Source organism: Bactrocera neohumeralis, chromosome 3, assembly GCF_024586455.1.
Source record: "Bactrocera neohumeralis isolate Rockhampton chromosome 3, APGP_CSIRO_Bneo_wtdbg2-racon-allhic-juicebox.fasta_v2, whole genome shotgun sequence".
NCBI lineage: Eukaryota > Metazoa > Arthropoda > Insecta > Diptera > Tephritidae > Bactrocera > Bactrocera neohumeralis.
Window position 1 is genome coordinate 46386220 of NC_065920.1, and position 13593 is coordinate 46399812.

Here is a 13593-nt window from a genome sequence, read left to right on the forward strand (position 1 = left end):
AAACCAGCTTGGGAGTCACTTATAAAAATCACTGAAAATTTTCTTGGAAATCACCGACTAAATGACTATAAAACTATAGTTGAGGAATGTCTAGAGAATCATAAAGCATTAGGCTGCAATATGTCCTTAAAAATACATTTTTTACATTCACATTTAGACTTTCTTCCACCAAACTTGGGTGCCTTTAGTGATGAACACGGGGAACGATTCCACCAAGACCAACGATACCAGGGAAAATGGAGTCCAACTTTGCTGGCTGATTATTGCTGGGGATTACAGAGGGACGTTCCTGACGCGAAATACAGGAGAAAATCATAATAAAGTATTTATTTTAATATTATAACATTATTAATTATTTAATTTTTGTTCAAATAATTTGTAATTTAATAAAAGTAAAAAAAAATCATATTACATTAAAACTATTCGTATCTTAAATTTTAGACTACTAATTCTACTCTACTTTACCTTATTCCTAACAGAATCAGCCAAAATTTTTCTTGTTACACAGAAAAAAAAATTTTTTGTTGATCAGTGTAATTTTTCATGTTTGATATAAAGGGTTTTCACAGGTATTAATCCTGGAAAGTAATAAGAGTATGAAACGTTTGGCTACATCCGAACTTAGCCCTTCCCTACATGTTTTTTGAATGAAACAGAAATATAGAAATTTAGGGGTTTATGGAGGTCAGTGTTGTTCATAAATACAAAGCACTCAAATCTAGCTTGCGCTACTTGTGAATGTACTTACCATAAATAACCAATAAGAGTAGTATTAGCTGAACTTCTACGAAGAATAATACTACCCTAATATACGTATATAGTCATGTATATATTGCTGGTTTATTAGTATAATTTGGTTGTTTTTGTTTTCCTCGACCAGTGTTTAAAACTTTCGCCATATTTGCGTGTGCGTAATTAAAAAGAATTTAGCAACTTTGACACTGCGCATTTATAATCTTAATAAGGGTTTCATTGTGCGCTTTAATGTTAGAAAGGCAAACTGAGTAGATGCGGGTTTATTCAAAGGCGACCTTTATCTTTGACTGCGACATGCATTCAATCAAGAAGCTTTTCACGAGCTGAACATATGTATATGTATATGTATATGTATATACACTCGTGGCCTCGCAAACTTTATAACTCAAAATTTTCAAGTATTGTGCATATTTGACTACATTTTATAGCGGTACTTTTTGCGATATAAAATTTTTTTTTATTTAGAAGCAAGTTAATGACATTAATCAAAACAAGAAAAAACGTTAACTTCGGCTGCATCGAAGCTAATATACCCTTCGCAGGTGCATTTCTTTTAGTAACTATGTGTTCAGTTTATATGGCAGCTATATGCTATAGTAAGCCGATCTGAACAATTTCTACAGAGATTACATTGTTGCCTTAGAAAATAATCTGTACCAAATTTATATCTTGTCAAACGCAAAAGTTTTCCATACAAGAACTTGATTCCGATAGTTCAGTTTGTATGGCAGCTATATGTTATAGTGGTCCGATATCGGCAGTTCCGACAAATGAGAAAGACAGACGGACGGGTAAATCGACTCAGCTCAACATACTGATCATTTATATACATACATATATACTTTTTAGGGTCTCCGACGCTTCCTTTTAGGTGTTACAAACTTCGTGACAAACTTAATATATCCCGTTCAGGGTATAAATATTAAAAATTAAAAACAAAACACATTCAGCTATATACAAAATCATTTGAAAGTTTGCGAGCTTTTTCAAAATGAGCTCGAAATGTAAGAGACTGACATGCGATGAAAAATTATATATATATTTTTTTTTAATTTCATTTCAATTTAATTTGTTTAATTCAATTACATTTACACTATATTTGAAATTAATTTTTATTTTATTTTTTCTAATTGAAACACGAAGTTTAGAAGGTGTATCACCTTAAAAACAAAAAAATCGGCCGTTTTTGTATAAACACAGAAAAGCTAATTTGTGTTTTACTCATTAAATCTAATAAACTGAAATTATGAAAAATTATAATTAGATAACATAATTAAGTCTACTTATGCTTACTAAACACACAAAAAAACAAAATTGAAGAAAATCCCGATCGAACGAAACAGTCAGAAAAAAAATTACGTAAGCTTAGTGGTAAGGTTTGTGTGGTCACGAATGTACAAACATTCATATACTCGTATATAATATAATATATACACTTACTCAAACTATCTGTGGAATTATTGTTTGTTAAACGGTTAAATCGAATGAAAACGTGGACCTACAACAGTTTTTGCGAAAAAATAGTCTTATATTGGAAGGGCTGGCGGTTTTGATGGAAACTTTTAAGCTCGGAGAAAATTTTTTGTTTCTTATTTGTAATAACGTTAATTTTAATAACTACGTTAGAAGTTTTAACTTCGCTCCTTCACCTCTTCTGGAGAAAGCAGAACTAACGCCACGGTTATTAAGGCTAATGATATTAATACCATCGGTATACTCTAACAGCTGTGCACCCTTTGAAAAAAATTGTACCTGCTCGATTATGTTCTGCAGCTCGAATTATTTTCTGCAGCAGTAGATTGGGCAGGTCGCACGAAAGGGAGTTGCGTTGTCTGAAACCTCGTTTGGTATAGAATTGCTCGGAGAAGTCCTTCCCAATTTTGGCTGCCCAGAAGATACTTGGTCAAAGACCGAAAGTCGTGAGCTGCTTGAGCGTTATGTGAGAGAATCGTTTCTGGGCACTCCCATGTAAATGGCAGCCTGAATACTTTCCTCACTTGTGTGAACTTCTACACATGACTGCATCCTTCCGCAGCATACATCACGAGCAATAAAATAAACAACTCTATACACATTTATAAACGGTAATCAGAAACTTATAAATTACACAAATTTTACTAATATTTCTGGACCTTTCACATACTAACGCTTTCATTTAGAAAAAATACATTCACATACATTTCCACCCATTTATACACACACATATACATACGTAGGTAGATTTCAATGTCTGGGTGCCACTGCGTATACGCAACATGCAATTTGTATGCCTAGAAACTTGCAGAGGAAACGCTATGGGCTGATATGGTAAATGTCAAACCGAAAATTGAGCCAGTGTAGGTAGGAAAAACCGAAAAATTATGCCCGGAGAAAGGCGAGTTGCGTCAAAGTGAAGCCTAACAACCCACACAAACACACGCTGGGAAACTTTCATACAACACTTCAATCAGTCGATGAGTGAAAATGAAAATTGCAAAGCTGACAGCTTCGAAATTTCTCATACAATTTATACACACACTGACATACTATTGTTTGCTGTAATACACTTTGCTGTTGTTGTTGTTTGGCAACTATACTTCTCTCCGTGTTTTTTTGAATTACGCATAACACCGACTCCAGTTGCAGTATCTTTCCGAATGTTGATTACACTCATGTTAAAATGTGATTTTGGGTCAAATAATCGATCACAATGAATCGAACGTTAGATTCTGAGCAATTTTTGGTCGTCAATCAATTTGTGCGGAACAAACAGTGCACACGTCTTTCGTAAGCCCAAATGTTCGGTCAAAATGCGATAGATCGATGTTTTGGAGATGCTCAATTCCATTTCCATGAACTTCAATCATGATTTCGGCTGATTTTGGATGAATTCACGGATTTTGATTGGCCCACAAGTTGATCGTCATTTATGTCCTCACGACCACTTTGAAAACGTTGGCACCACTTGTGCACTCTGCTACGGGATAGACAATCTTCGCCATAATCTTCGGCGCAGATTTGCCGCGAAAATAAAACATTTTCTTTCATCTATCTTTCCAAAATCCAGCCGCGATATATTGTAAATTCGGTTAAAACAAACACGGAGTCCGATTAGTCTGAGTCGGTGCTAAAGTTCTCTTGCGGTAGTTGTGCTATATGAACCTTTGAAATTATCGAATTCTGCTCGTATATACTGCATTATTAGAGTTATTAAGTAAAGCTTTTTGCTCGCTTACCCGCTTGTATGCTGAAAACAGACCCGACGAATGTGATGACAACAGCGGTGATGGTGGTCAAGTGTGCGGGAGTTGACAGGAGGCGTACATATATCGGGTGATTTTTTAAGAGCTTGATAACTTTTTAAAAAAAAAAAACGCATAAAATTTGCAAAATCTCATCGGTTCTTTATTTGAAATGTTAGATTGGTTCATGACATTTACTTTTTGAACATAATTTCATTTAAATGTTGACCGCGGCTGCGTCTTAGGTGGTCCATTCGGAAAGTCCAATCAAGAAATTTTCAGTGAATGGGTCCTAGAAAAGTTGGCAGAAAATCCGCTTTTTTATCGACAAATTTTGTTCAGCGATGAGGTTCATTTCTGGTTGAATGGCTACGTAAATAAGCAAAATTGCCGCATTTGGGGTGAAGAGCAACCAGAAGCCGTTCAAGAACTGCCCATGCATCCCGAAAAATGCACTGTTTGGTGTGGTTTGTACGCTGGTGGAATCATTGGACCGTATTTTTTCAAAGATGCTGTTGGACGCAACGTTACGGTGAATGGCGATCGCTATCGTTCGATGCTAACAAACTTTTTGTTGCCAAAAATGGAAGAACTGAACTTGGTTGACATGTGGTTTCAACAAGATGGTGCTACATGCCACACAGCTCGCGATTCTATGGCCATTTTGAGGGAAAACTTCGGAGAACAATTCATCTCAAGAAATGGACACGTAAGTTGGCCACCAAGATCATGCGATGTAACGCCTTTAGACTATTTTTTGTGGGGCTACGTCAAGTCTAAAGTCTACAGAAATAAGCCAGCAACTATTCCAGCTTTGGAAGACAACATTTCCGAAGAAATTCGGGTATTCCGGCCGAAATGCTCGAAAAAGTTGCCCAAAATTGGACTTTCCGAATGGACCACCTAAGACGCAGCCGCGGTCAACATTTAAATGAAATTATCTTCAAAAAGTAAATGTCATGAACCAATCTCACGTTTCAAATAAAGAACCGATGAGATTTTGCAAATTTTATGCGTTTTTTTTAAAAAAAGTTATCAAGCTCTTAAAAAATCACCCGATATTAGGCGTTGTCGGTGCGTCCTTTTCACTGCTTTTCGTTCACTTTGAATTACGGTTTCCCGTTCTTGTTAGCTTTTTTGCAAATTTTGGTTGTTTCTATGTGTATATCGTGCGGTTTATATTGCTGCACTGCTGCAATTGTCGAGCCAAAATTTGAAATTATCAACGAGAAATGTGAGTTTGCCTCGTTTGGTCGTTCGGTTGGCCGCCTCGAAACGTGCAAGGATGCAATTAGGTTCTGCGCTGTTTGTGCTTATATATCTTCACATGTACATATACGTATATATACTCACTGTATATATATGCACACTTTCAATTACGCTGGAGTTGTTGTGTTAGCGTAGGGCGGACGTTGCCTTTTATGGGAAAACTGGCGTTGTTGCGGTGCTTGTTTGCTATTTCTGACTATAGTCCGAATACAGCAACTGACCACCGTCAAAATTGATGCTGCTGCATTATCGCAGAGTTTTCTAAAGCTGCATATAGTCAAAATTATAAGAGAATGCAGTACATATGTCTTGGATGGAAAGTAACAAAGTTGAAGATGTCAAAAACAAGGAAAACGGAGAAACTTCAGAATGACCAAAATAAGGGTTTTGGTCAGTTTCATCAAATGAAATTGTTGATCCAAACTTCAACAAGACTTCATATAAGATTGTAAGTTCTTTGAAGAACTATAACCCGATAGCTCAGATGTCTTAAAAATATTTCCTCAAGGCTTTCAATTTATGCTATAGGTTGTAGTGGGTCAAATAAGCGGTACCGCTGGCAAAAAGGACGTTAGAACCGATGTCTCAAAAACTGAGTTAACAACATCGCGTCAGTCGTTTCTTCTTTTTGTTATTTGGCCAATTCGGGATACCACGCGCAGTTAGGAACTTATTTACCTGATCTCTTTAATGGAGTGGAGCTCTTCCTCTTTCTCTGCTTCCACCGGCGTGTACTGAATATAAAACTTTCACAACAGGAGTGTTTTCATCCATACGGATGACAAAACCTAGCCAACGCAGCCGCTGTCTCTTTATTCTCTTTCTCCGTAATTTGTAATACCATTTGCACGATGCCTCGAATCAAAGAGCACGTGCGTAGGCAAATTGTGCACAACTACTGCATCGAAAAAAGCCTTTCATACAGAAAGCCAGCAAAACGATTTAAAGTCAGTGTAAATGGTGTGAAAAATATTATAATTAAGTTCAATGAAACTTGTTCTTTTAAAGATTTATCAAAAAGTGGGCGAAAAAACCCCTTGAGATCCAAATCTTGATTCAAAATTGTTGGTCTTAATGAACCAAAACAAATCAATATACATACATAAGTACGCGATTAGGCGAAAAATGCTAAAGCCAGTGCTACTATGATTTAAAGAGTGAAGCAAAGAAATAATTTAAAACTTATAAAAAAACAAAAGATTCCCAAAAAAGGTCAACGACAAATAAAAATAGGTAAAACAATGCTACGCAAGTTGTACGAACGTTTGCTAAATGGTTGTGTTGAGTGTGTTGAGTGTGTTATAATGGACGATGAAACATACGTAAAAATGGACTCAAGAACATTACCGGGTCCGCAATTCTATACGAAACCAAAATATGGTAGTGTCGACCAGCCAGTTTCACCAATTGGGATAGAAAAATGTGGCGAGAAAATACTCATCTGACAGGCTATTTGCTCTTGCGGTCTTAAGACCACTCCATTTTTCACAAAAGGTACTATATCAGTCGATAATTATAATAAAGAGTGTCTAAACCATCACCATATGTCACTTTGTAAGAAAGATATCGTGTCAACATTATTTTGGCACGATTTAGCCACAGTGCACTACGCCCATTCCTCCTTGGCTTTGTTGAAGAATAACACTGTCAATTTTGTTAAAAAAGAGGAGAACCCCCAAACGCTTCAGAATTTCGTCCTATAGAGAAGTATTGGGCAATTGTCAAACGGAACTTGAAAAAGGACCATCGAGTTGCCGAAATCGTTAACGAATTTTAAAAAAACTGGCTTAAGGACGCAAATCATGCCGTTACAAAAAAAGGTGTGCAGAATTTAATGAAGGGAATTAAACGAAAAATTCGGCATAAATTAATAGAATAAAATGGAATATTTTTTTTACTAGTTTTAATTAAATGTGGATGAAAACTGTTATATTTGTTATTAAAAAATTTACAAGCAAAAATTAATAAAATCCATTACGCTACAAGTTAAACATTGTGTGCAGCCGCATCTTTGGTAAACAGTCGCTATAATTATTGAACACTGAAGCTTCTTCCCTTTCAGCCGTGACCCCACGCTCCACACAAGTGGTGCTCACACTCCCGGGGTGCTCGGCGAGGACGCAAGAGTAGAAATTAAATATAACCATACGACTTTAACTGCTTACTCAAAAGCTTGACTATACCCCCTCAATATTATATTTTCCATCCACAAGTCATAGCATCTTAAGGTGGTAGAATTTCAGTTTTAAATGTCGCTAAATAATATACACAAGTATGAATAATAGTTTAGTTCGTTTAATATCTTTCTTGTGCAGACGGCATTCCATCAACAGATCTTCCACCATATACAAGAAGACCAACACTAAGGTAGTTGGTGTAGAATTTACGATATGGTCATTCAGAGAAAGATTTTCCTGCTCGTATCTCACAGAAAGGTGGAATTGTTCAAGGGCATCGTTTAATAATAATCCTATTCAAAACTAAGTTATAAGATTAGATTTCTAAAAGTATTCTAGTTTAACCATCTCTGTGCAACAACTTATACTCGTTTTGCACCTTTTACCTACTTACACTTGGATGTGTATGTTAGTTCCAGCAACATACGCACCAAAAACACATAAGCATGATTATAGTATGAGAATGCAAACACTTATAATCTTACAGTTTGGCATTTGGCATTGGCACAATTTTCAGAACATGTTGCAGAATTGCCACAGTTAGCATTACGTTCATATCTTTGCTGAAAAAGAACCATTTCATAGAAAAAAAAAAGAAAAATAAAAAAATAATAAAGGAAAAGTAATAAGAGCACTTACATATGTGATATTTAGTATTTTGTGTGACCAAACCGCAGGAGGATTACCATTTACCAGAGCTGCAAGAGTGGTTGTTAACTGTAAACCATTGTACCCGCCGCCGAGTTGAAGGTTCATTTCAGGCATTCTTAAAGGGCTAAAAAGGGGTTAGACATTAGTAATTTCGGCTAGCATTGTAATATTTACTTACTCAAGCAGTTGCATTTTGTAGATCAGTGTTAGTTACACATTGCACCATATGCACTGACATGTGAGTGTGTACAAAAAAAGGTTAACAGGGCTCCTAATGTTAAGCAGAATAGTCTTTAAGAAATAAGTATTACCGCATGGCGTTTGAAAACTTATTCCTTTTATTACAAGAATTTAGATTGTCAGAAGGTCTCAGTGGACTATTTGAGATACTTAGTATAATATTTTTCGGTAAATTACGGAGCTGGTTTTCTAAGTGAAGGATTAGATTTTCCATAATTATGGGGTTTTTTCAGACTCCTAAAATAAATGTTAACTTCTGTATTCTTCGATCCGAATATGTATATTTCCAGCAATTTTTTTTTCCACTTACACCAAGTACCCAACATTATTTAACAGTGGGTAATACTGTTAGCTGTATATATACAATATACAAATTATAAAAGACATTACCCCATTTAGTCATCTGCATTATCTACATAATTTTAGTTCACGAAAACCTGGTCTTATACTTGCGATGGGTCTTGGTTGATTTTCTTTGCCGAGCTCTTGTTCGTATTCGATGGCAAGTTCTTCTGGCGGTTGGAATAGAAATTCCTGTCTTGTAATTTCTCCTCCCGTAGTTTCTTTTATAGAACATTCATGCATTTATCCCGGCTAAATCCAAGATATTGAAAAATACTTGCAAAGGCCATCTCCAAGATTTAGATTTTACCGAATAATTTCTGGCCATTTGGACGGTCGGTGTCAGTGTTCGGGTAATTTTCTTCAACTTGTACGGAGTTGTGCATTGAACTGAGAATTAGAACTTTATTTCTTGGTTTGGCACAAAGTGCCAGTCGTAGTAGCTCTTTTCTATTTGCTCTAAGTGTCCCAACAATCGTAGTTTTTTTTTTGCTAAAAGTTTTGTTGCTAAAGGTAGGTTTGTAGAAAAGTTGTCCGTGGTTATATTTCTTCCATATCCTACATACGTTTCTTCTAATTTCATAGCAACAAACAAGAGGAACTGAGGGTTCTCTACTTTCATCTTTTCCCAAATATGGAAAGCCGTATATTATTTATCTGCTACGTACGATAACCAAATTTTTATACCAAATTTGTCCAACCAAATATTGGGCATGTATTGAGTGAATCTACACCTTGCTTTCGTTGGAAACAATTGTTTGTGAATATTAATATATGGTTTACTCATAGTATTTGAGAAAAAAGGCGGGCTTCACTTTTAATTCCATAGAAGTGCTATATCTATATTTTTAACGTCATATTCGTCGTCGCGTGCATACAGAATTGCAAAAAATTCCTATAGCTTTGCAGTAGACAGTTCCCATTTATATCCTAACACTCTAAATGCCTCTGCCGCTGTGCCGCCAATTATCACAGAAAATTCTATCTTAACTTCACCTTTCATAATATTACGGTTACTTTACCCAGTCGGGCCTGTTTCCCTAAAATTATTATAACCAGGTGCTCTTCCGGGTTTGGACCCTACTTTTCGCTTACGTCATTTTCACTATCGGAAGTAACTAAAAATTCCCTTCCGTTTCATCGTCTACGTACGTTCGAAATATTCTCTTCGTTCTCATCAGTGTTCAAGTCGGTTTCAAGTGGATCATAATTTTTCGAATTCCGTATCCAGAATATCCTAATCATCTTCAGAACATTCTGCATCAATATCATTTATTCTCTTTAATAATACATTCTCACTCCTCAAACATTTTGACATTTTGGGGTAAATATTCAACGGAGAAAATAAAAACTAATATATGAAAATGTTAATCAATATAGATAAAAAAGATTAATAAAAGATAAAATATGAAACTGACTGCGACGTATTTTTAATCTGGTTCACTTTTTTGAAAATGGCACTTCTAACACCTAATACTATATAAAATATTACAAAATAATAATAAAAGACTGCGAAGTATACTCTTTGTAACTTTCACATTTCGATGCAATATATTCGTGTCACAAGCCTATATTGATTGAATTCGTGAAAAGATGTCTATACATTTCCTTCAGTTATAAGTTTATTTCTTCCGACCTAGACCGTATCGAATGTCAACCGATATTCGAGCGAGAACTGTAAACACTTGAAAGTGAAGTAAACCATTTCCTGGAAGGCACTTTTCAGATAAAATCGTGCCACAACTATATTATCATTCGCTTGTAACAACTGTAAACTTTTAGCATTGAGTCTTAAAGAGAAACTATTACAAAAATGTATAAATCGTACTACCTGTCAAATAAACGGTCGTGACAGGTAAGACAAATTACAATTTTTTCTCAGAAAATAAACAATAAAAAAATAAGGAAATGTCGAAAAGTTTAAAGATTTACTTACGTTGAATGTAGGAAATCCCAATTGAAATTTAAAAAACCGTCATTTGATCGGTTCTGGTAGGAATAGTGCTAAGGCTTAGGTATAATAACACCGGTCAACACGATTTTTGGGTCTGACATCTACATGTTAAATTTTAGTTTCTCCTATGACAAAAATACGGAAAAATTTGTTTTTTCCGGTTAAAGTTTGCTTTCATAGAAATTATAGCAATTTTTCGATGATTTTTATATTTCTTCTACAATTTCACTATAGATTATAATTAGAAAACTTTTTTTTAGATACAAGAGTCATTTTTATTCAAGATGTGTGATAAACAATAATATATAAATGTAAAATAACCAGAAATTACTGTCTAAAAGTGAATATTTTTTTATTTCTTTTATGCTCATATGAGCTCTCTCGTATTAAACCCCAAATATACTTATCGATGTAGATCAGCCTAAAGCAAACTAGAAGAGCTAAAGACTAATATTTAAGTGTTTTTCAATTTCTAGAATCAGAATTCAAGCATGAGAACAGAAACCCCAAAAAAAATATTTTTTTTTGTTGGCCGGTGTAATCCATTGCATTCGGGAAGTTCTTTTACCATTAATATTGTAATTTCGAATGTTATTTCCGATTACAAATGTCCACCTAATCAACATTGCAACACTCCCAAAAAGTTATGTGAATACATGCTCATAAAGGTTGAAGTGAAATATGTATCAAGAGACCGAATATATTTCCAATATAATCACTACATTTCTAGGAACTTTTTTCCATTTGTGACTGAGCTATAACTTGATCTTGATCACGTAAGTTTTAGGAGTCATTCAGATTCAATAACTTTCATAGAGGAATGGACGTTTTGAACTCAGTTACAGCAACCAAATGTATGTAATTTTCAAGATGCATGCCAATTCCTTAACTTCGCTTCTCTGATAGATGTTCACCCATTCATGTGCAAATTTGAATTGTTGATGTTTAAACCTCAGAAAGTATTATGTATACTCGTATGAGCTTGAATAATGTTGCCGAATCGACAGTCGATAGACGGTAGAAATCCGGGTCAATTCGGGTATAATTCCGACTGTCGTAGGAACGGTGCGCATATTGCTCTTCATTTTAAATTGATTTCAACCCATCTGCATAAAACATTTTTGTATTTATTACTAAACTTGTCAGCACTTTATAAAAATTTATTTTGATTTTTGCTTTTGCCATTAACGAGCTATTAGAAATAATCAATGTGGCCCGTATTAGGAGTTCACAAATACATGCACACAAATGTATGTTTAGGTACTTTTTTTCAGTAATGTGATAATGTAATGTTGTATGTCTTGTTGTTGTAATTTGAGTAATTAATGCATTTGTAATGTTTTTCTTTTATTTCCCTTTTATTTGCAGCTGTACATAAATCAACGTTACGAACCGCAAGTGCAAAATCCAGGAGGTTTTATTGGTAGCAATGTGTTAATTAAATGGAATATACCTTCGATTGTTAAGGAGTATGTAACGGTAACATCATGGCTGCAGGAACAAAATTTCAATACATATCCATCGTGGAAGTGAGAATTATATGTTGAACTAATTACAAGTTCAATGGGGTCACGATAAGAGTCGTCATACTTAAAGAAAATGATAATTAATATACGAGTTCTCGATGTCAATATAAAGAACCGTTATTATATGATATCTTAAAAATCCGAATGAAAAATATCTGTTTGAGAAATACCCAAGCTCCGTTCTAGCTTTCTCCGTTCAAGTGTTATAGTATAATAAAAATTTAAATATTGGCCACTTTATCCAACCCCAGCGATTTAAAGAAACTTAATGGAGGTGACATGCTTTCTTAGCGGATACATCATTTCATGTTGGCTCTTGCATGTACCACGAAAGGACAGTTGAAGTCGCGACAAGTAGTTTAAATTATTTTTTAGGGAGATTGATAACCTGTTCAAATTTTTAATGATGTATCCAAAGAATGATTGTATCCAAAGAAGCGACTGCTTTCTATTTCTTGTCACTGATGGAGTGAACCCTCTAATCGATCCAATAGGCTAAGTGGCTATCTTTATTTTGAACTGTTGATAAGCATACGCTTATATACAGGCTATAGGTCAATCTAAACAAATAATATGATTCGTTAGTGAAAATAATCTCTGTTCATGACCGTATTTTTTGCATTCTTCTTCTTCCTAATTGGCGTAGACACTGCTTACGCGATTATAGCCGAGCTAACAACAGCGCGCCAGTCGTTTCTTCTTTTCGCTACGTGGCGCCAATTGGATATTCCAAACGTAGCCAGGTCCTTCACCACTTGGTCCTTCCAACAGAGTGGAGGTCTTCCTCTTCCTTTGCTTCCCCCGGCGGATGCTGCGTCGAATACTTTCAGAGCTGGAGTGTTTTCTTCCATTCGGACAACATGACCTAGCCAGCGGAGCCGCTGTCTTTTAATTCGCTGAACTATGTCGATGTCGTCGTATATCTCGTACAGCTCATCGTTCCATCGAATGCGATATTCGCCGTAGCCAAAGCGAAAAGGACCATAAATCTTTCGCAGAACTTTTCTCTCGAAAACTCGCAACGTCGACTCATCGGTTGCTGTCATCGTCCAAGCCTCTGCACCATATAGCAGGACGGGAGTTATGAGTGACTTATAGAGTTTGGTTTTTGTTTGTCGAGAGAGGACTTTGCTTCTTAATTGCCTACTCAGTCCAAAGTAGCACCTGTTGGCAAGAGCAATACTGCGTTGAATTTCCAGGCTGACATTGTTGGTGGTGTTAGTACTGGTTCCCAAATAGACGAAATCGTCTACAACTTCAAAGTTATGACTGTCAGCAGTAACGTGAGAGCCAAGTCGCGAGTGCGACGATTGTTTGTTTGATGACGAGAGATAGTTCGTCTTGCCCTCGTTCACTGCCAGACCCATTTGTTTTGCTTCCTTGTCCAGCCTGGAGAAAGCAGAACTAACGGCGCACTTGTTGAGGCCGATGATATCGATATTATCGGCATACGCCAG

The 13593-nt window shown here is 35.7% G+C and overlaps 1 protein-coding gene across 4 annotated transcripts in view; it reads left to right on the top strand.

Annotated features, from left to right (window-relative positions):
- Positions 1 to 13593, top strand: part of LOC126752696 (cell adhesion molecule Dscam2-like) — a 147910-nt gene that overhangs the window by 51958 nt on the left and 82359 nt on the right. For 3 of the 4 annotated variants that reach the window (XM_050463666.1, XM_050463667.1, XM_050463668.1), the window contains exon 4: positions 11979 to 12428. In XM_050463666.1, the coding sequence (XP_050319623.1) occupies positions 11979 to 12143 (165 nt within the window). In that variant the 3' untranslated portion in view covers positions 12144 to 12428. Of the gene's footprint in view, positions 1 to 11978; positions 12429 to 13593 lie in introns of those variants that run through there. The other variant, XM_050463669.1, reaches the window with a different exon arrangement.